General features: G+C 41.4%; 2 protein-coding genes across 3 annotated transcripts in view; one reads left to right on the forward strand and one right to left on the reverse strand.

Annotated features, from left to right (window-relative positions):
* Positions 1 to 2,391, forward strand: part of IGF2BP3 (insulin like growth factor 2 mRNA binding protein 3) — a 150,638-nt gene extending 148,247 nt beyond the window's left edge. Inside the window, exon 15 of the mRNA XM_060107644.1 lies at positions 86 to 2,391. Coding sequence (XP_059963627.1) covers positions 86 to 184 — 99 coding nt within the window. The 3' untranslated portion in view covers positions 185 to 2,391. The remainder of the gene's footprint in view (positions 1 to 85) is intronic.
* MALSU1 (mitochondrial assembly of ribosomal large subunit 1) lies at positions 2,352 to 23,155 on the reverse strand. Of its 2 annotated transcripts, XM_060107646.1 has the most exons (5): positions 22,860 to 23,155; positions 21,110 to 21,288; positions 6,649 to 6,730; positions 5,097 to 5,288; positions 2,352 to 2,371 (listed from the first exon to the last, which is right to left on the reverse strand). In XM_060107646.1, the coding sequence occupies exons 1-4, from the start codon at positions 23,113 to 23,115 to the stop codon at positions 5,101 to 5,103; spliced, it is 705 nt and encodes a 234-aa protein (XP_059963629.1). In that variant the 5' UTR covers positions 23,116 to 23,155; the 3' UTR covers positions 2,352 to 2,371; positions 5,097 to 5,100. The 2 variants fall into 2 exon arrangements, with proteins under 2 accessions (XP_059963629.1, XP_059963628.1); XM_060107645.1 differs by lacking the exon at positions 2,352 to 2,371 and having other exon boundaries at positions 5,078 to 5,288.
* Between the last annotated feature and the right edge of the window lie 259 nt (positions 23,156 to 23,414).

Here is a 23,414-nt window from a genome sequence, read left to right on the forward strand (position 1 = left end):
ATTTGAAGTTGTTGAAATGGAAGAGTAAATTAACTTTTGGTCATACTTGATCAGGTAGAAATTTCAAAGCTCTCTCCTACTGCAGGTTGCCCAGAGAAAAATTCAGGAAATTCTGACTCAGGTAAAGCAGCACCAACAGCAGAAAGCTCTGCAAAGTGGACCACCTCAGTCAAGACGGAAGTGAAGGCTCAGGAGACAGCCCACCACAGAGGCAGATGCCAAACCAAAGACAGATTGCTTAACCAACAGATGGGCGCTGAACCCCTATCCAGAATCACATGCACAAGTTTTTACCTAGCCGGTTGTTTCTGAGGACCAGGCAACTTTCGAACTCCTGTCTCTGTGAGAATGTATACTTTATGCTCTCTGAAATGTATGACACCCAGCTTTAAAAAAAGAAAAAAATTAGGGGGCGAGGGAGGGAAAGAGAGGAGCTCTGCACTTCCCTTTTGTTGTATTCTCAGTATAACAAATATTCTAATTTTTCTTAATATTCATTCCCCCATAATGCCAGAAATTGGCTTAATGGTGCATTTACTAAATTCATCAAATAAAGATAGATTGCTCCTATGTCCAATTGTTAAAATTGGATCAGAATAGAATTATTACAAGAACTTAAATGTTAAGCTGTTAGCATAGAAAAACTGTTCTCAGTTTTATCTAACACTAACACAAATAACCTAAGGGAAGTGCTGAATGGTGTTGGCAGGGGTATTAAATGTGCATTTTTACTCAACTACCTCAGGTATTCAGTAATGCAATGAAAGCAAAATTGTTTTGTTTTTTTCTGAAAATTTTATATACTTTATAAAGATAAGTCCAACTGTTTTTTAAAAAATAAAATTAGCTAACAGGCAAATAACTGAGAAAAAAATTTTACTTCTGGCTGGTGACAGTAAAGCTGGAAAATTAATTTCAGGTTTTTTGAGGCTTTTGACAGTTATTAGTTGGAAAATCCAGTAAATGTTCAGTGATACGGAGCAGTGCCTATATTTGGAGAGCAGCAAATACCATTTATTTTTTTGTTTATGGTAGGGAAGTTTTTGATGGTACTAACAGAGCAAAGTGGCTGCAGGAGGTTTTGGAACGGCTAGTTTTAATAAATGGCTTCAGGAGACTTCAGGGTTTTTTTGTTTGGCTATGTGATTGAATGCATAAATGCTTTGTGCTTTTGACTATCACTACCTAAAGCAAGTGTATCTATGGAGACATGCAGCTCCTGTGAACTTTAAATTGATTGGCAAGAAGAAAGCTTCAGCTTGCCTTACAGGATGCTTAGTTTGCCAATATATTTCAGACCAGTTGGTCTACGCTTGGAGCAGACCCCAAAAGAATTGCTTTGTGAAGACCAATGGGGCAGTCAGACGGTGTGACAGTGTTTAAAGGCAATAAAAAGGCTACATCTCCCCGTGCCAGGCACTGTCATGAGCCTCACACTAAGCTATTTTGAAGATTTTAAGCAATGATAAATCAAGAATGAAAGGCCACCTAGAATATTACATAAATTGCAGCAGGATTTCTGTATTCTCTGCAACCAGTTATTTGAAAATAAGTCAAAAGGTAGAAAAATACAAGAACAACTTTTGGAATATAATTTGAATGACTGTGATATAATACATTTGACCTTTGATACTGAACGGATACTGAACGCATTCGTCCATTCCCTCCTACCTTGATGGCAAAGCCTAGTATGTACAGTTATGTGGGTGTGGGTGGTCTCCAAGGCCACACTGCTCTCAGAATTGTGTTTCTTTTGTTCATTAAATGATCACAGTCATCATATTATACTGATCTGAAGGGCATATATAATAATAACCCTTAAATCATTTTGCTTCATTTGTATTTCAAGATGAATTTCTACAGACTAGGTAAGTTTTTCTGAAGATCACTGTATCATTTAAACATTTTGAAAATGACTTGAAATGTTTTCCTAAATGTTTTCAGAAAATCAGTTTATTTTGTAGTTTTAGCCAAAAAGTGCCCTTTTTGTCACTGAATTCATCTAGCATTCATCATTTTCTTCCATACAATGAATTGCTTTATAAAAAAAAGTAATGGACTGGCTTTCTGGTTGGATTTTGGGTAAAATGTGCTTAAGGCCAGAGCTCTTCCTCAGTATTTGATTTTTCCAACTTTTTTTTTTTAAAATACAGATAGGTGCTACATTTATATCTGCCTGTTTAAATTCTGTCATGTTTCACTTCTAGCCTTCTAGTGTGGCAAATCATGTTTTACTTTCAATTAAGCATTGGTAATGGAGTATCTGGTAATACTAGGAAATAATTCTGTTGTAATTGAGTTTTGTACTCACCACATATGGATCATTCCTCATCTGTAATGTGCCCCAAATGCAGCTTCATTTTCCAGATACCTTGATGCAGAATAAAGTGTTTCATTATCAGGTGCAGCCTGCTGTGTAGTATGTATTTTTGGCTTTTCAAATTAATGTGAATGTCCTGAATTTGGTCAAAGTGTAAACTTAGATTTTTAGTAATGTTCTGTCAATCTCAAGGCAGGCACCAGTATCTACCGATGTCCTTAGTGTGAACCTCGATAATACTGTTGCATATGAACTAAGAACTAAAGGTTTTACGTTACAGGACCAGTGGGGTGGTTATGTTTTCTGCTATATTTAAAAAAAATTTTTGGCTGTGCTATTCTACAGAATAAGATTTAAACTTCAACTCGGAAAACACTTTGCTAGGCCTGGGAATGAGCATTCCTAGCACTGGGGAATGAAATGTCCCCCAAAAACCATGGTCAAATTTATGACCATGAAGGGGCCCTGCTGACTGGAACTTGGCACTCACCATTGGCGCTTGCTGTCTGCCTCTACAAAGATTAAATCACGGGCTGCTGCAGCTGCTGACCTTCAACACCCCCTGAAAAGGAGTTCAGAGTGTAGAACAGGGATGAGGCACTCTGTGCTCTGGGAAAAACTGGCAGAACAGGCCTTCAGATAGATAGTTAGATATTTTCAGGAGAAGATTTTATGGGCCCAGATTCTTGCATCTTCTCATACCTAGAGAAACACTAACATCATTAATGGTGACATCTGCTTTGGCTATTAAGGGGAATATTACCATTAAGAGTCAAAATGGAGTAGCTATGGTTTAGACATCCAAGAAAAAAAACTAGATGACATTGTGGGTGTGATTTCAGGCAAATCCTTGTATTGCTAAGAACTTGAGTTTTCTGAGCTGTGTCAGACTTGGATGCCACCAGCCGTTCTCAAAATAATGTCTGCTGGCAGCTGGTAACTGAACTGCAGCCTTACTTTTTAAAGGTCTCCTCTTGTAACTATTACATTTTTAGACAACGGAATTGCTTTAGATCATACATTAACAAAAAGAAGAGACATGTTTGATGACCAATAGCACCTGTTACCTATGTGTTAATACTACATTAAAAGTTAAAACCTACCTCAATAAAACTAGACAACTGGCTACGTGGCTACAAGTCTCCCCAAAGCACCAGGTCCAAACCGTGTTTCAGGCTTATTCTCCTGAAAAGAAATGACGTTTATTTTGCCTATTAAAATCCTGTTGTCACTCCTCCAGCTACTTCTGACTGGGTCTGTTACACCAAAATGGCAGACCAAGGGATGAAGATTTTAATCATACAAGACTCAGATCTGGGAATCAGAAGCATTTCCAGTCCAGTGTCTATTCTCCAAATTGAGGCAGGACTATGCCCTATTGTAGCAGGAAGTGGCCAGCACTGTTGTCGCCCAGCTAGTTCCCTGAACTGGAACTGGGCAGGACTCTGGGGGGCTCCAGGATGCAAATCCTTTCTGTGTCCCCTGTTTCTTGTTTGTAGGATATAGGCTTCACTCAGCCTCCTTGACCTTCCCTGAGTTCCAAAGGGCAGATTCAAAACAGTTGCTAATGAGGGAAGGGAAGGGATGCAACAACAGGGGAGGAGCAGTCAAGTAGTGCACAGCCTTGGGGCAGGGTCCTGGTTCGCCTCAAGGAGTATGCATAACAACAGCTTTGAGTTCTGCAGGAACTAAGGCCCCCACCCAGGTGGACGATGGTAACTGCAGGCTGACTGTCCTGTTACCTCACTACCCATCGATCAGAAGAAAGTCACACACCCTGCAGCCCTCACCCCCAATTTTGCCTGCCTTTTCTGGGCCTGGCGATGACCATCCTGTTAGGCCCTTGTCTGTTTCAACTGCTTACAAGGTTCATCCCCAACTGGGTCCAACAGTTTCAGCTAAACTGCTGTTACTACAAGGATGATCGCCAGTTTCGGGCACAGAATACCTCAATTTAGATCAGGTAGAGAGAGACTTCTACTCTATCAGGCGGGACTACGCCAACTCTCAACAGGAAGTACAGAGGAAAGAGACCTCCACTCCAATTCCCAAGAATTATCTTGAGTATGAAGTCTCTCAGGGAGGAGTTGTTAGGGGAAACACTGAAACTGCCTGCCCTGGCCAGGCAACATAGTAACCACCTGCATGAGTTATCTTAAACAGGAGGTCCTGGTAAGGAATGCAGAACTAACAAGCTACTACCAACTGGAAGAATTCAGGAAAGGTCAAAAGGAGAGAGGAGACTTCACTCTGTATGTCCTGCCAACCTCCGAGGATCCTTCTCACTGGAATTCACCTTGGCTGAGCAATGCGTGCACCACCAGGAAGGACCCCGAGTCAGAATGATTGGCCAGAGACAACCCAGAAACTAACACCATTCCCATAAAACACGAGACTGTGAGCCATGTGGTGGAGCAGCCCTCCTGGGCTCCTTTACCCGCCTGCTCTCCACCTGGGTGCCCCTTCCCAAAAAAGTCTCTTGCTTTGTCAGCAAAAAATAAAATAAAAATAAACTCTGAGAGCTCAAGTAAAACACAGGGGCCAATTCAACTTCCAGGAAATCCTGCTGAGATCTCAGGAACAAAGACAATATATTAATTTTGGTTTGAATGTACTGATTCACAGGGTGAGAAGGAGCTCACTTACCTGCAATTTCCATGTGTCAGTTAGGATTAGTGTCCATAGATAAGACTTGTTTTGACAACAACCAGCTAGGCAGGGTTTAGGAGTTATAAGTGACTCAATCCAAATCTGAAATGACTAAAGCAGTTCATACCATTTTATTCACATTTAAACTCCACAGGAGCCAGAGATGAAGTGTCATCTTCTATTCCAAGAATGAAGTCTTCAGGTAAGGTCTCGGGTGCTATCTGAGCTAACTGGTCATCATAAGAACGAAGGGTCCATAATTTCTCTAATTCGTAGGTTTCTCTGGTTTCTGGAAGCATCAAATGAATCACCATGCTGCCTATCAAGGACAGATAAGACTTACAGTGAAGAAGCAGTTCATTTGCTTTTACCCTTGTGATCTCACAAACCTGTGACATTTAAAACAGTGGTTCTCAAAGTGTGAACCCCAGATTAGCATTACCTGAGAACTTGTTAGAAATGCAAATTGTGGACACCATCCAGCAAAAATACCACAGAAGTGATGCTGTGCTTTTCTCAGTGCATCATACAGGAGGTGTATGATGTCCGTATGTAACACTACTCGTGATGGGGTTCGTTTGGGAGACAGGCCTCCAAGGGTATCATCACATTTCTGCACAGCCTGTGAGCAAAGCACTGACAGGCGTTTGTCCTGGACTCGGTATGTTTACGGCTGTTGGCAAATGTCCTCAGAACTACCGTCTCCCTCCGGGTCCAAGTGCAAGGATGCTTACAGCAGTGGTTTCCAACAAGGGACATTTTTGACTTTCATGGTTGGGGGGGGTGGAGAGGAGAACATCCTACAATGCACAGAATATTCCTCGGCACCCGAATTACCTGGCCGAACATGTTAATAGTGGCAAGGCTGAGAAACCCTGACATACAGCCTTGGCCGAAAAAGTGTTTTCCACCAGAGCAAATGCAGGCCTGCTTCCTGCCCATTATAAAAGATGTAGATACCCTAATCTCAGGGTTCTTCTCTTAGAACTTTGTGTGCAGGTGTCGTCTGGTCCTGTGTTGCTCAGGGACCCTGGTGCAAAAACGGTGCTTGACGCTGGCTACTGCTATTGCTGAGTAACAAACCGTGCTTCATCAAACCTTGACTAACTTGTTGGCTTACACGTAAGATAAAATCTCAGACCCTTCACAGTTCTTCAGTTACTGTTTGTCCCTTTGTATTAACTGTCTTTTGGGGAAATACTTTGAAACTATGTATGTGTTAATACCCAAATTTGTTAAATCTTTCCAAAATTCTAGTCCTCTGCTCTTGTCCTTCCCTGTGCCTAGAACGCCCTTCACCTTATCTGAGTTATTTAAGGCCAAGGTTATGTGTACCCCAAGGTGCCTTCCACCACCACTAGGGGATCTCTCCCATGTTATCCATCCCGTTCTCCACCAGCTTTCTGACCTGTATGGCAACTTACATACATACCATGTGAGATGAGGATTTCACATGTGAATAAGACCAACTAAGTTATAAGAAAACTTATTTTAGACACACTTCAAAAATTGTATGTGGAGATAATAAGAACCTGCTGTATAAAAAAATAAAATTCTAAAGTTAAAAAGAAAAATGTATGTGGAGAAACACTGAGATCTCAGTCCTTTGACAACTGAAAATAGTTCAAGATTAGTGCAATATCAAATATTTTTCTGTAGAATGTGCCAAAATAACTTACCAAAGTCCACACAGAGCCAGTCATCAGTGTCCTTCCCTTCGATCTTAACATGGGGCTCACTTTTACGTTTCAGGTATTTGTACTGAAAAAAGCCAGATCACATATTAAAGGGGAAGAGGATAGGGGAAATCTCTGTTCTTATTGAGCATCTGGGGGTATTTTTCTTGGTCTTAATTTGGCAACTAACTTATTCATTCCTCACAGCTACACCATGGCCCTTAATATAAACATAGGGAAACTTTTTTCCCCCTTAAATCCTACCCACCTCCTACACCTCTCTCCTGCATCCTCCTGCCCAAACCCTTCTGACAGGGCCACCTCACTCATTTACCAAGGTGCCTCAGAGGCAGGCCTAAACTCTCTCAATATCCACTTCTCACATACGTCATCCCTTCTGTCCATCCCAGCTTCCTTTCCCTCTCAGGGGAGACAGATGCTGCCTTCCTGTTTTAAGGCTAGGTCTTCTCAGTTCTAATGATTCCATCTCATCTACTTTCATGACAGTGTTAATGGGATATTATCATCCCATAATCTCTATTCCCAGCAGATTCCATGTATGGTCTAAAACAACAAATACACTAATGTTAGAAAAAAAATACTATTACAAGACAAGGACATTACATAATGATAAAAGGGTCAACCAACCAAGATGACATAACAATTAGAAACATGCACCAAAAATCAGAGCTCCTAAATATATGAAATAAATATTGACAAAATTGAAGGGAGAAATAGATAGCAACCCAGTAATATAGCAGACTCAATACCCCATTTGCATTAATGGATGGGAGATCAATAAGGAAATAGAGAACTTGAACAGCACTACAGACCAATTGAACCTAATGGACATTAACAGAACATTCTACCCAACAACAGCAGAATACACATTTTTCTCAAGTGCACATGGAACATTCTCCAGGATAGATCATGTTAGGCAACAAAACAAGTCTTAATAAATTCAAAGATTAAACTCATATATTTTCTGATCACAATGAAATGAACTAGAAATAAAACTAGAAAATCCACAAATATGTGGAAATCAATTGTTTTATTACCTTAAACAACTGATCAAAGAAGAAATCACAAGGGAAATTAGAAAATATCTTGAGACAAATGAAGTTATAGAATGCAGTGAGAGCAGCAGTAAGAAGGAAATGTATAGCTGTATATGCTTACATGAAAAAAATAGTTCCCAAATCAACAACATGAATTATACCTTAAAGAACTAGGAAATGCACCATCAAAAAATCGACAAATAATAAATGCTGGAGAGGGTGTGGAGAAAAGGGAACCCTCTTGCACTGTTGGTGGGAATGTAAATTGATACAACCACTATGGAGAACCATATGGAGGTTCCTTAAAACACTAAAAATAGAATTACCATATGACCCAGCAATCCCACTCCTGGGCATATATCCAGAGAAAACCATAATTCAAAAAGACACATGCACCCCAATGTTCACTGCAGCACTATTTACAAAAGCCAAGACATGGAAGCAACTGAACTGTCCATAGAGGAGTGGATAAAGATGTGGTACATATATAAAATGGAATGCTACTTGGCCATAAAAAAAGAATGAAATAATGCCATTTGCAGCAACAGGGACCTAGAGATTATCATACTGAGTGAAGTAAATGAGACAAATACATAATATCACATATGTGGAATCTAAAAGGTACAAATGACCTTATTTACAAAACAAACAGTCACAGATATAGAAAACAAACTTATGGTTATCGGGGGGGGGGATAAACTGGGAGACTGGGATAGACATATACTGCAGATACTACATATAAAATAAATAACTAATAAGTACTGACTGTAAGAATAAGAGTATTGAGGGAACTCTAATCAAATACGCTGTAATGACCTATATGAGAAAAGAATCTAAAAGAGTGGATATATGTATATGTATAACTGATTCGCTTTGCTGTACAGCAGAAACTAACAACACTGTAACTCAACTATACTCCAATAAAAGTTAATTTAAATAAATAAATGCTGGAGAGGATGTGGAGAAAAGGGAACCCTCCTACAGTGTTGGTGGGAATGTAAATTGGTATGGCCACTATGGAGAACAGTGTGGAGGTTCCTCAAAAAACTAAATATAGAACTACCACATGAGGGACTTCCCTGGCAGTCCAGTGGTTAACCCTCTGCAGGGGTGTGGCTTCAATCCCTGGGTGGGGAACTGAGATCCTGCACACCATGCAGCATGGTCAAAAAACCTATCTTAAGAGATACAGATATAGATAGATATAGATAGATATATAAATATAGATGTATATAGAACTACCATATGATCCAGCAAGCCCACTCCCGGGCATATATCCAGAGAAAACCGTAATGCAAAAAGACGCATGCATCCCAATGTTCACTGCAGCACTATTTACAATAGCCAAGACATGGAAGCAACCTAAATGTCCATTGACAGAGGAGCAGATAAAGAAGATGTGGTACCTATATACAATGGAATATTACTCAGCCATAAAAAAGAAAGAAATAATGCCATTTGCAGCCACATGGATGGACCTAGAGATTATCACACTAAGTGAAGTCAGAGAGACAAAGACAAGTATCATGATATCACTTATATGTGGAATCTAAAAAAAAATGGTACAAATGAACTTATTTACAAAGCAGAAATAGAGTCACAGATGTAGAAAACAAACTTATGGTTACCGGGGGGAAAAGCGAGGGGATGGGCGGGGGTGGACAAATTGGGAGATTGGGATTGATACATACACACTACTATATACAAAATAGATAACTAATAATGACCTACTGTCCTTATTAGGACCTACTGTCCTACTGTCCATCTACAAAAACTAACTGAAACTAACTGAAGTCAATGACCAAATTAAAACAAAATAGACAAAAATCAATGAAACCAAGATTTCGTTTTTCAGAAAGATCAACAAAATGGACCAATAAACCCCCAGATAACTAAAATCAGAAATAAGTGAGGAGACATTAGAGACACAACAAACTGGAAAACCCAGAATAAATGGACAAATTCCTAGAAACACACAACCTACCAAGACTGCATCATGAAGAAACAAAGTATGAATAGCCCTATTCAGTAATAGGAACAGGATTGAGTCATTAATCAAAAACCTCCCAACACAACTGTATCTCAAATGAAAGGGTGGGGTATAGAGAAAAGAACACACAGAGAAGAAGGAAGGAAAAAAACCTCCCAACAAAGAAAAGCCCTAGACCACATGGCTTCTTCACTGGTGAATTCTACCAAATACTTAAACATAAGCTAACATCAAATTTTGCTATAACTCTTGCAAAAAACTGAGGAAGTGGCAACGCTTCCTAACTTACTCTATGAGAGTAGCATTAACCTGATACCAAGACCAGACAAAGACCCTATAAGAAAACACTACAGACCAATATCCTTGATGAATACCGATGGAACAATCCTGAATGAAATACTAACAAACCTAATTCAATACCGCATTCAAAGAATTACATATCAACACCACATGGGATTTATTCCTGGAATGTAAGGATGATTCCACATGAAAATACCAATGTAGGGACTTCCCTGGTGGCACAGCGGTTAGGAATCCACCTGCCAATGCAGGGGACATGGGTTTGAGCCCTTGTCTGGCAAGATCCCACATGCCATGGAGCAACTAACTCCGTGCGCCACACCTACGAAAGCCTGTGCTCTAGAGCCCATGAGCCACAACTACTGAGCCCACATGCCACAACTACTGAAGCCCACGCGCCCATGTGCTCCGCAACGAGAGAGACCACCACAATGAGGAGCCTGCGCATCGCAACGAAGAGTAGCCCCCACTTGCCACTACCAGAAACAGCCCACGCACAGAAACAAAGACCCAACACAGCCAAAAATAAATTAATTTTAAAAATCAATGTAATAAACCACATTAACAAAATGAAAGATGAAAACCACAGGATCATTTCAAATTTATGCAGAAAAAGCATTTGACAAAGTTCAATACCCTTTCATGATAAAAACTCAACAGAGATGAGGAAAAAAAAAACAAACCCAGGGGCTTCCCTGGTGGCGCAGTGGTTGAGAGTCTGCCTGCCGATGCAGGGGACACGGGTTCGTGCCCCGGTCCGGGAAGATCCCACATGCCGCAGAGCGGCTGGGCCCGTGAGCCATGGCCACTGAGCCTGCGCCGCCAGAGCCTGTGCTCCGCAACGGGAGAGGCCACAACAGTGAGAGGCCCGGATACCGCAAAAAAAAAAAAAAAAAAAAAAAAAAAAACAAAAAAAAAAACCTACTTTAAGGTAATTAAGGCCATACATGAAGAGCCCACAGCGATTAGCTATCATCATACTTGATGGCAAAAAACTGAAAGTTTTTCCTCTCAGATCAGGAACAACACAAGAATGCCCACTTTCGCCACCTTCTATTCAACACAGTACTGGAAGTTCTAGCCATGGCATTTAGAGCAAGGGAAAACAAAAGAAAAAAGTAACAAAATTGGATAGGAAGAAATAAAATTGTCTCAGTTTGCAGACGACATGCTCTTAATACGTACAAAACCCTAGGGCTTCCCTGGTGGCGCAGTGGTTAAGAATCCGCCTGCCAACACAAGAGACACGGGTTCGACCCCTGGCCCAGGAAGAACCCACATGGCGCGGAGCAACTAAGCCTGTGCGCCACAACTACTGCGCCTGCGCTCTAGAGCCCGCGTGCCACAACTACTGAAGGCTGCACGCCTAGAGGCCGTGCTCCGCAAGAAGAGAAGCCACTGAAATGAGAAGCCTGCGCACCACAACAAAGAGTAGCCTCTGCTCGCCGCAACCAGAGAAAGCCTGCATGCAGCAACGAAGACCCAACACAGCCATAAATAAATAAATAAATAAATTTATTTAAAAAAAGAAAAGAAAACCCTAAAGATTGTACCCAAATAAACCTGTTAGAAAAAATGAATTCGGCAAAGTTGTAGAATATTAGATCAAAACCTCAAAATGAGTTGCGTTTCTGTACACTTAATAAGCAACCTGAAAAGAAAATTAAGAAAACAATTCCGGGACTTCCCTGGTGGCACAATGGTTAAGAATCCGCCTGCCAATGCAGGGGACACGGGTTCGAGCCCTGGTCGGGGAAAGTTCCACATGCCGCAGAGCAGCGAAGTCCGTGCGCCACAACTACTGAGCCTGCGCTCTAGAGCCTGCGAGTCACAACTACTGAGCCTGCATGCCACAGCTACTGAAGCCCGTGCGCCTAGAGCCTGTGCTCCACAACAAGACAGCCACCGCAATGAGAAGCCTGCACACCACAATGAAGAGTAGCCCCCGCTCACTGCAACCAGAGGAAGCCCGCGTGCAGCAACGAAGACCCAACTCAGCCATCAATAAATATTTTTAAAAAAGAAAATACTTCTATTTACAATAGAATCAAAAAGGATAAAATACTTAGAAATAAACATAACCATGGAAGCAAGACTCATACACTGAAAACTACAAAACGTTGCAAAGATGCCACCAATAATCAGACACCCTGTATCCATGAATTGGAACACAATATTGTTAAGACTTTATCTACAGATTCAATACAATCAATCTCTATCAAAATCCCAGACTTTTTTTTGTAGAAATAGAAAACTCCATCCTAAAATTTATATGTAATCTAAAGAGACCCCAAATAGCCAAAAACAATCTTGAAAGGGAAGAGCACAGTTGAAGATCTCAACTTTCTTGATTTAAAAACTTACTACAGGGGCCTCCCTGGTGGCGCAAGTGGTTGAGAGTCCGCCTGCCGATGCAGGGGATACGGGTTCGTGCCCCAGTCTGGGAGGATCCCATATGCCGCGGAGCGGCTGGGCCCGTGAGCCATGGCCGCTGGGCCTGCGCATCCGGAGCCTGTGCTCCGCAACGGGAGAGGCCACAACAGTGAGAGGCCCACATACCGTACCGCAAAAAGGAAAAAAAAAAAAAAAAAAAAAAAAAAAAAAAAAACTTACTACAAAGCTACAGTAATCAAAACAGTGATTAAGATAAACTTATAGACCACTGGAATAAAATAAAGAGCCCATATGGTCAAATGATTTTTCAACAAGGGTGCCAAGTCCATTCAATAGGGAAAGGCAGTCCTTTCAACAAATAGTGTTGGGAAAACTAGATTATCTACATGCAAGATAATGAAGCTGGAGTCTTTATCTGACACCATCTACAAAAACTAACTGAATACCAAAGACCTAAACATGAAACCTAAAACTATAAAAATCTTAGAAGAAAACACAGTGGATAAGACTGGTTCAAGATGGCAGAGTAGAAGGATGTTCACTCACTCCCTCTTGCAAGAGCACCAGAATCACAACTAACTGCTGAACAATCATCGACAGGAAGACACTGGAACTCACCAAAAATAAGATTCCCCACAACCAAAGACAAAGGAGAAGCCAGAATGAGACGGTGGGAGGGGCACAATCACAATAAAATCAAATCCTCTAACTGCTGGGTGGTGACTCACAAACTGGAGAACACTTATACCACACAAGTACACCCACTGGAGTGAAGGTTCTGAGCCCCTCGCCAGGCTTCACAACCTGGAGGTCCGGCAACAAGAGGAGGAATTCCTAGAGAACCAGACTTTGAAGGCTAGTGGGATTTGATTGCAGGACTCCAACAGGACTGGGGGAAACAGAGTCCACTCTTGGAGGGCACACACAAAGTAGTGTCCGCATCGGGACCCAGGGGAAGAAGCAGTGACCCCATAGGACACTGAATCAGACCTACCTGCTAGTGTTGGAGGGTCCCCTGCCGAGGCGGGGGGTGGCTGTGGCTCACCGTGAGGACAAGGACACTGGCAGCAGAAGTTCTGGGAAGTATTTCTTGGTGTGAGCCCTCCCAGAGTCTGCTATTAGCCCCACCAAAGAGCCGGGTGGGCTCCAGTGTTGGGTCGCCTCAGGCCAAAAAACCAACAGGGAGGGAAACCAGCCCCACCCATCAGTAGACAAGCGGATTAAAGTTTTATTGAGCTCTGCCCACCAGAGCAACACCCAGCTCTACCCACCACCAGTCCCTCCCATCAGGAAACTTGCACAAGTCTCTTAGATAGCCTCTTCCACCAGAGGGCAGACAGCAGAAGCAAGAAGAACTACAATCCTGCAGCCTGTGGAACAAGAACCACATCCACAGAAAGAGAGACAAGATGAAAAGGCAGAGGGCTATTGTACCACATGAAGGAACAAGATAAAACCCCAGAAAAACAACTAAGTGAAGTGCAGATAGGAAACCTTCCAGAAAAAGAATTCAGAATAATGATAGTGAAGATGATCCAGGACCTTGGAAAAAGAATGGAGGCAAAGATCGAGAAGATGCAAGAAATGTTTAACAAAGACCTAGAAGAATTAAAGAACAAACAAACAGAGTAAACAATACAATAACTGAAATGAAGAATACACTAGAAGGAACCAATAGCAGAATAACTGAGGCAGAAGACAGGTAAGTGGCCTGGAGACAGAATGGTGGAATTCACTGCCGTGGAACAGAATAAAGAAAAAAGAATGAAAAGAAATGAAGACAGCCTAAGAGACCTCTGGGACAACATTAAATGCAACAACATTCGCATCATAGGGGTCCCAGAAGGAGGAGACAGAAAGGACCCGAGAAAATATGTGAAGAGATTATAGTCGAAAACTTCCCTAACGTGGGAAAGGAAATAGCCACCCAAGTCCAGGAAGCACAGAGTCCCAGGAAGGATAAACCCAAGGAGAAACACACCGAGACACATAGTCATTCAACTGACAAAAATTAAAGACAAAGAAAAATTATTGAAAGCAACAAGGGAAAAATGACAAATAACATACAAGGGAACTCCCATAAGGTTAACAGCTGACTGCTCAGCAGAAACTCTACAAGCCAGAAGGGAGGGGCATGATATACTTCAAGTGATGAAAGGGAAGAACCTACAACCAAGATTACTCTACCCAGCAAGGATCTCATTCAGATTTGATGTAGAAATCAAAAGCTTTACAGACAAGCCAAAGAGAATTCAGCACCACCAAACCAGCTCTACAACAAATGCTAAAGGAACTTCTCTAAGTGGGAAACACAAGAGAAGAAAAGGGCCTACAAAAACAAACCCATAACAATTCAGAAAATGGTCATAGGAACATACATATTGATAATTACCTTAAACGTGAATGGATTAAATGCTCCAACCAAAAGACACAGGCTCACTGAATGGATACAAAAACAAGACCCATGCTGTCTACAAGAGACTCACTTCAGACCTAGGGACACATACAGAGTGAAAAGTGAGGGAATGGTAAAAGATATTCCATGCAAATGGAAATCAAAAGAAAGCTGGAATAGCAATACTCATATCAGATAAAATAAACTTTAAAATAAAGAATGTTATGAGAGACAAGGAAGGCCACTACATAATGATAAAGGGATCAATCCAAGAAGAAGATATAACAATTATAAATATATATGCACCCAACATAGGAGCACCTCAATACATAAAGCAACTGCTAACAGCTATAAAAGAGGAAATCGACAGTAACACAAAAATAGTGGGGGACTTTAACACCTCACTTAAACCAGTGGACAGATCATCCAAACAGAAAATTAATCAGGAAACACAAGCTTACATGACACAATAGACCAGATAGATTTAATTGATATTTATAGGACATTCCATCCAAAAACAACAGATTACACTTTCTTCTCAAGTGCACACAGACAATTCTCCAGGATAGATCACATCCTGGGTCACAATTCAAGCCCCAATAATTTTAAGAAAATTGAAATCATATCAAGCATCTTTTCTGACCACACTATGAGATTAGAAATCAATTACAGGGGAAAAAAACGTAAAAAACAAACACATGGAGGCTAAACAATACGTTACTAAGAGATCACTGAAGAAATCAAAGAGGAAATGAAAAAATACCTAGAGACAAATTACAATGAAAACATGAAGATCCAAAGCCTATGGGATGCAGCAAAAGCAGTTCTAAGAGGGAATTTTATAGCAATACAATCCTACCTCAAGAAACAAGAAAAATCTCAAACTAACCTTACACCTAAAGGAACTAGGGAAAGAACAAACAAAACCCAAAGTTAGCAGAAGGAAAGAAATCATAAAGTTCAGAGCAGAAATAAATGAAACAGAAACAAAGAAAACAATAGCAAAGATCAATAAAACTAAAAGCTGGTTCTTTGAGAAGGTAAACAAAATTGATAAATCACTAGCCAAAAAAAAGGGAGAAAAAGAGAGGACTCATATCAATAAAATTAGAAATGAAAAAGAAGTTACAACAGACACCACAGAAATACAAACCATCCTGAGAAACTACTACAAGCAACTCTATGCCAATAAATTGGACAACCTGAAAGAAATGGACAAATTCTTAGAAAGGTATAACCTTCCAATAATGAACCAGGAAGAAATAGAAAATACGAACAGACCAATCACAATGAAATTGAAACTGTGATTAAAAATCTTCCAACAAACAAAAGTCCAGGACCAGAGGGCTTCACAGGTGAATTCTATCAAACATTTAGAGAAGACCTAACACCCATCCTTCTCAAACTCTTCCAAAAAATTGCAGAGGAAGGAACACTCCCAAACTCATTCTATGAGCCCACCATCACCCTGATACCAAAACCAGACAAAGATAGTATAAAAAAGGAAAATTACAGACCAATATCACTGATGAATATAGACGCAAAAATCTTCAACAAAATACTAGCAAACAAAATCCAACAACACATAGAAGGATCATACACCATGACCAAGTGGGATCTATCCCAGGGATGCAAGGATTCTTCAACATATGCAAATCAATGTGATATACCATATTAACAAATTGAAGAATAAAAACCATATGATCATCACAATAGATGCAGAAAAAGCTTTTGACAAAACTGAACACCCATTTATGATAAAAACTCTCCAGAAAGTGGGCACAGAGGGAACCTACCTCAACATAATAAAGGTCATAGATGACAAACCCACAGCAAATATCATTCTCAATGGTGAAAAACTGAAAGCGTTTCCTCTAAGATCAGGAAGGAGACAAGGATGTCCACTCTCACCACTACTATTCAACATAGTTTTGAAGTCCTAGCCATGGCATTCAGAGAAGAAAAAGACATAAAAGGAATACAAATTGGAAAAGAAGAAGTAAAACTGTCACTGTTTGCAGAAGACATGATACTATACATAGAGAATCCTAAAGATGCCACCAGAAAGCTAGTAGAGCTAATCAATGAATTTGGTAAAGCTGCAGGATACAAAATTAATGCACAGGCATCTCTTGCATTCCTATACACTAATGATGAAAAATCTGAAAAAGAAATTAAGCAAACACTCCCATTTACCACTGCAACAAAAAGAATAAAATACCTAGGAATAAACCTAACTAGGGAGACAAAACACCTGTATGCAGAAAACTATAAGACACTGATGAAAGAAATTAAGATGATACAAACAGATGGAGAGATATACCGTGTTCTTGGATTGGAAGAATCAATATTGTGAAAATCACTATACTACCCAAAGCAATCTACAGATTCAATGCAATCCCTATCAAATTACCAATGGCATTTTTTACAGAACTAGAACAAGAAATCTTAAAATCTGTATGGAGACACAAAAGACTCCGAATAGCCAAAGCAGTCTTGAGGGAAAAAAATGGAGCTGAAGGAATCAGACTCCCTTCCGACTATACTACAAAGCTAAAGTAATCAAGACCATATGGTACTGGCACAAAAACAGAAATATAGATCAATGGAACAGGATAGAAAGCCCAGAGATAAACCCACGCACCTATGGTCAACTAATCTATGACAAAGGAGGCAAGGATATACAATGGAGAAAAGGCAGTCTCTTCAATAAGTGGTGCTGGGAAAACTGGACAGCTACACGTAAAACAATGAAATTAGAACACTCCCTAACACCATACACAAAAATAAACTCAAAATGGATTAGAGACCTAAATGTAAGAGTGGACGCTATAAAACTCTTAGAGGAAAACACAGGAAGAATGCTCTTTGACATAAATCACAGCAAGATCTTTTTTGATCCACCTCCTAAAGTAATGGAAATAAAAACAAAAATAAACAAATAGGACTTAATGAAACTTAAAAGCTTTTGCAAAGCAAAAGAAACTACAAGCAAGATGAAAAGACAACCCTCAGAATGGGAAAAAATATTTGCAAACGAATCAACGGACAAAGGGTTAATCTCCTAAATATATAAAGAGCTCATGCATCTCAATATTAAAAATAAAAACAACCCAATCCAAAAATGGGCAGAAGACCTAAATAGACATTTCTCCAAAGAAGACATACAGATGGCCAAGAAGCACATGAAAAGCTGTTCAACATCACTAATTATTAGAGAAATGCAAATCAAAACTACAATGAGGTATCACCTCACATTGGTTATAATGGGCATTATCAGAAAATCTACAAACAACAAATGCTGGAGAGGGTGTGGAGAAAAGGGAACCCACTTGCAGTGTTGATGGGAATGTAAACTGATATAGCCACTATGGAGAACAGTATGGAGGTTCCTTAAAAACTAAAAATAGAATTACCATATGACCCAGCAATCCCACTACCGGGCATATACCCAGAGAAAACCATAATTCAAAAAGACACATGCACCCCAATGTTCATTACAGCACTACTGACAATAGCCAGGACATGGAAGTAACCTAAATGCCCATCAACAGACAAATGCATAAAGAAGATGTGGTACATATATACAATGGAATATTACTCAGCCATATAGAGGAATGAAATTGGGTCATTTGTAGAGACGTGGATGGATCTAGAGACTGTCATACAGAGTGAAGTAAGTCAGAAAGAGAAAAACAAAATTGTGTATTAATGCATATATGTGCAATCTAGAAAAACTGTACAGATGAACTGGTTTGCAGGGCAGAAATAGAGACACAGATGTAGAGGACAAACATATGGACACCAAGGGGGTAAAGTGGCGGGGGCAGGTGATGGTGTGATGAATTGGGAGATTGGGATTGACATATATACACTAATATATATATAATGGGTAACTAATAAGAACCTGCTGTATAAAAAAATAAAATTCTAAAATTCAAAAAAATAAAAAAATTAAGTAATCCAGGGCCTCCCTGGTGGCGCAGTGGTTGAGAGTCCGCCTGCCGATGCAGGGGACACGGGTTCGTGCCCCGATCCCGGAGGATCCCACATGCCGCGGAGCGGCTGGGCCCACGAGCCATGGCCGCGGGGCCAGTGTGTCCGGAGCCTGTGCTCCGCAACGGGAGAGGCCACAGCAGTGAGAGGCCCGCGTACACCAAAAAAAAAAAAAAAAAAAAAAAAAAAAAAAAAAAAAAAAAAAATAAAAAAATTAAGTAATCCAAAAAAAAAAAAAGAAAAGCTTCATGACATTGGATTTGGCAATGATTTCTTGGATATGAGACCAAAGGCAACAGCAGAAAAATTTAAAACTTTGGTGCATTAAAGGACACAATCAACAGAGTAAGAAGGCAACCTACAGAATGGGAGAAAATATTTGCAAATCACATAGATGATACGGGATTTATATCCAGAATATACAGAGAACTCCTACAACTTCACAATAAAAAAACAAACTCGGTTAAAACATGGGCAAAGGACCTGAATAGGCATTTCTCCAAATATACACAAATGGCTAATAACCATGAGAAAAGATGCTCAACATCACTAATTTAGGGAAATGCAAATCAAAACCACAACAAGGTACCACTTCACTCTCATTAGGATTACTATCAATATTATCAACAAACCAGAAAATAACGAAAATAACAAGTGGTGAAGATGTACAGAAATTGGAACCCTTGTGCACTGCTGGTGGGAATGTAAAGTGGTGCAACTACTGTGTAAAAGTGTGATGGTTCCTCAAAAAATTAAACACAGAATTACCATGATCTGGCAATTCCACTTATGAAATTAAAAGCAGGGATCTGAACAGATATTTCTACACTCGTGTTTAGGGCAGCATTATTCACAATAGCCAAAAGGTGGAAGCAACCCAAATGCCCACCAATGGGTGAATAAGATAAAATGTGGTATATACATACATTAAAATAATCAGTCTTAAAAAGAAGGAAATTCTGACACATGCTACAACACAGATGAACCTTGAAAAATATTATGCTAAGTGAAATAAGCCAGTCACAAAAGGAAAATTAGAGTATGATTCCACTCAAGGAGGTACTTATTAGTGTAGTCAAATTCACAGAGACAGAAAGCAGTATGGTGGACGCCAGAGGCTGGGGGAAGGAAGAATGGGAAGTTATTGTTTAATGTGTACAGAGTTTTTTGCAAGATGAAAACAGAAAAACGTTCTGGAGATGGATAGTGGTAATGGTTGCACAACAATGTGAATGTAATTAACATCACTTAACTGTACACCTAAAAATGGCTAAAATATGTAATATTTTACCACAAACAAGAACAAAACTTTCTTGACCTTGCATTTTTCTCCCTCATCTAAAATTTTTGCAGAAGGAATTTCTATTCCCCTCCCTTGCTCTTCCACAGAAACTTTCTCTGAAAAATCTCTTTCTTTTTATATCTCCAAGTCCAGTGGTCACTTCTAAGTCTTACTCTGTCTTACTATTACATCTGACAGAGACCCTAGAATCCTGCCTTTTAACTTCTCCATGCCCTCCTAGTTCTCTTAGTCTCTCCAACTACCCCCTCTTTTTGAATCTTCCTTTGTTCTGCCATGTTGCACCAGGGTTTTGTTCTCAGTCCCCTTATTTTGCCGCCCTTCTCTAGGCAATCCCAGCTATTCTTTTGGTCTTAACTGTTCCCTCTCTGACCAATTTTCAACAGGGTGAAAGAAGTATGAAAGTGAACTTCCTTCTCTTTCCTCAACTAGACCTGTGAATTTGGAGGGTTAAGAACGAAATCTTTTTAATTTTTGTCTTCCCAATACCCAGCACCGTGCCTGGGAACACTGGACATGCTCAAACATTTGAATTAAACTCTAGGCCAGCACTATCCAATAGAAGTTTCTGCAACTATGGAAATGTTTTATATTTGTGTCCAGTATGGTAGCCATTAGCCACATGTGGCCACCAAGCACCTGAAATGTGGCTAGTACAACTGAAGAACTGAATTTTTAGTTTTATTTTATAATTACATAGCCACATGGGGCTAGTGGGTATCACACTGGACAGTTTTGCTCTAGAAATCCCTCTGGGTTATACTGTCTTCTAGCCTGCCTCAGGTAATTTTTTTCTTGTATTATTTTTCTTGTCACAAGAGACAAGAATGTAAAATATTTTGACCGACTAAGGCTAGATATTGGTCCCCATAACTTTCACTATCAAAGAACATAAAACACTCATGCAAATTCTAAAAATCTGGGCTTCTTATATAATCTTAGAGTTTAGTTTTAAAATGTGGCTTTTCCGCCTGATGCATTGACACTATTCCATTAAGGTAAAGGTTCCGAAGAAAAAGAAAGCATCCTACCATTTTCACAATGTAGTAGGCCATGGCATGTAAGTGTCGAGTAGAAGTTCCACTACCAATTACAAAGTAATCTGTATATTTCATTTCTGGAGGAACCTTGATGACACAAATGTCTCTTGCATTTTCTTGCCTCAGAAGTGAAACCAGCATATCGATGTCAAACTTGGGACCAGTATGATCTGAAATGCACAAAGATTTGCTTTTGTCAGGTGGCCAAGTAAAGACAGACACGATATGCACCCAGAGATGCGGGCAGCTGACAGCGAAACCACTCCTCCATGAAGGTGTTTAGGCCTCCTGGAAGTTGCAGCTGGGCACTGGTTTCATATAGCACTGCTCAACTTATGGGAAGGGTGCGCAGGTCACAGACAGCCACCACACACATCCTTTCCTATTAGCGCATGCAAGTAGAACCAGACATCAGCAACAACGGCTTTCTGATCTAGTACCTGAGGAAATGAGTAACACAGATCAAGCAGAGAACTGCTATTCAAAGAGAGGAAAACGGGAATTCCCTGGTGGCGCAGGGGTTAAGAATCCACCTTGCCAATGCAGGGTTCGAGCCCTGGTCTGGGAAGATCCCACATGCCGCGGAGCAACTAAGCCCGTGCACCACAACTGCTGAGCCTGCGTGCCACGGCTGCCGGGCCCGCGTGGCACAGCCACTGAGGGCCGCGTGCCTAGAGCCCGTGCTCTGCAACAGGGGAGGCCACCGCAGTGAGAAGGCCGCGCACCACAGCGAAGAGCAGCCCCCGCTCGCCGCAACTAGAGAAAGCCCATGCGGAGCAACAAAGACCCAACACAGCCAAAAATAATAAATAAATAACGATAATAATAATAATAATAGTTAATAATAATAATTTTAAAAAGGAGCGGAGAACAAGCACAATTTGGGGAGGTGGTAATATCTTGGGGCACATTAAACTGAATTCCAGCCACAAAGGGTCACAGAACTAGAACCGTGAACTGGAAGGGCTCTTGGGTAGTATCCGTCCACAACCTTCATTTGAGAGAGAAACTGAGAACCAGCTGAGTAAGTGTGTGGCCCCAAATCTACCAATCGGAGGGTTAAAATTTTAACAGCAATTCTCACTTTGAACTCTCGAGGTTTTCTTACAACGCCAGCTGGGTTATGTAACAACTGTATTATCTGTGAAAAACGTTTTTTGTTTTTTATTTTTCCTCTAGAGATTTAGATATTCAGCTCTTCACCGTGGTGTATAAGAGCCTGTGGACTTAACAGCTCTCTTCAGTTCTAAAGCTGACTCCCAGGGCCCTAGTGGCTAACCTCTCCCTCTCATACTTCATCCTTTCACAGGTGTGATATGTTTACCACCTCTCAAGTTTCTAAAAGCTTACAATACTTAGAGGCTCTTAAATTGGCCCCATCTCGTATTAGCGCTTCTTACGCACCCCTGAGCCCCCAGACCCTGGCTCTTCCTCAGAATCCTCACGCCCCAACATTCTCAACAAGTCCATTTCTCGGAACCCTAGAAAGAGTGTGAAGGGGGATGAGGACGGTGAGGTTGTGATGCCAGGGGTCCGACGTGGCCGTTCGGACAGACGCCTGGGGTTTGGGAGACTTCAGTCCATCTCTTGATCCCACTGTGAAATGTAAAGTTGGTGCCGACAACCTTTGCAGTCCCTTCCAGTTCTGCTCTGTAGGAGTTTTGTGACCCCATGAGAAACGCAAAAAGAGAGGAACTCAGCCTCTTTAGCTGGGACCCGGCTCCCTCCTCCTCGTCCGTACCTCCGGTGCCTGACTCCGGGCGCCCCTCGCCGGCTGTTCCCTCCGCCCGCTCCTCCAGGCCCTGCCCGCCGTGCGGGCCGCGCGCTCGGTCGGGGGCCGGGCAGACCTTGCCTAGCGTCGGTCCCACCGGAAGTCGCCCCACGGAAAGCAGCCGAAGCCGGAGCCCCGCGGCCGCCGCGGGCCACGCTCCCAGGGAGAAGGCCCGGCGCCACAGAAACGCCCCGAGCCGCAGCGCCACGCAGCCCCACGGCCCCATCGCCGTCGCCACGCGTTGACTCACGAGGCGGGGCTTAATGGGGCTCGGGCGGGCCTGCGGCTTTCCATAGGCCAGTTCAACGCGGCAGGGCTTGGAAAATTGACGTCAGGAGCGTGGGCGTGGCCAGGGCCCGAAGGTGGGGCCGTGGGCGGAGTGGGAGGAGGAGGGTAACCCGACAGTGACCCGGAAGAAATTAGGGATTAGGGATTAGGTTTTGTAGGCGTCAGAGGACTAGGATTTCTCTTACTCACCTTGCGTTTCCCTGCACCATACTGACGCATTGTGTCTTCCTTGAATTG

This window comes from Mesoplodon densirostris, chromosome 9 (genome assembly GCF_025265405.1).
Source record: "Mesoplodon densirostris isolate mMesDen1 chromosome 9, mMesDen1 primary haplotype, whole genome shotgun sequence".
Lineage (NCBI taxonomy): Eukaryota > Metazoa > Chordata > Mammalia > Artiodactyla > Ziphiidae > Mesoplodon > Mesoplodon densirostris.

Excerpts from the sequence above, each read along its gene's own strand:
- MALSU1 (XM_060107646.1), bottom strand. The coding sequence starts at position 23,115 with ATGGGGCCGTGGGGCTGCGTGGCGCTGCGGCTCGGGGCGTTTCTGTGG. Across the intron at positions 6,731-21,109 it reads CCTACTACATTGTGAAAATG|TACAAATACCTGAAACGTAA; the intron begins GTAGGATGCTTT and ends GGCTTTTTTCAG. Across the intron at positions 5,289-6,648 it reads CTGGCTCTGTGTGGACTTTG|GCAGCATGGTGATTCATTTG; the intron begins GTAAGTTATTTT and ends TGTCCTTGATAG.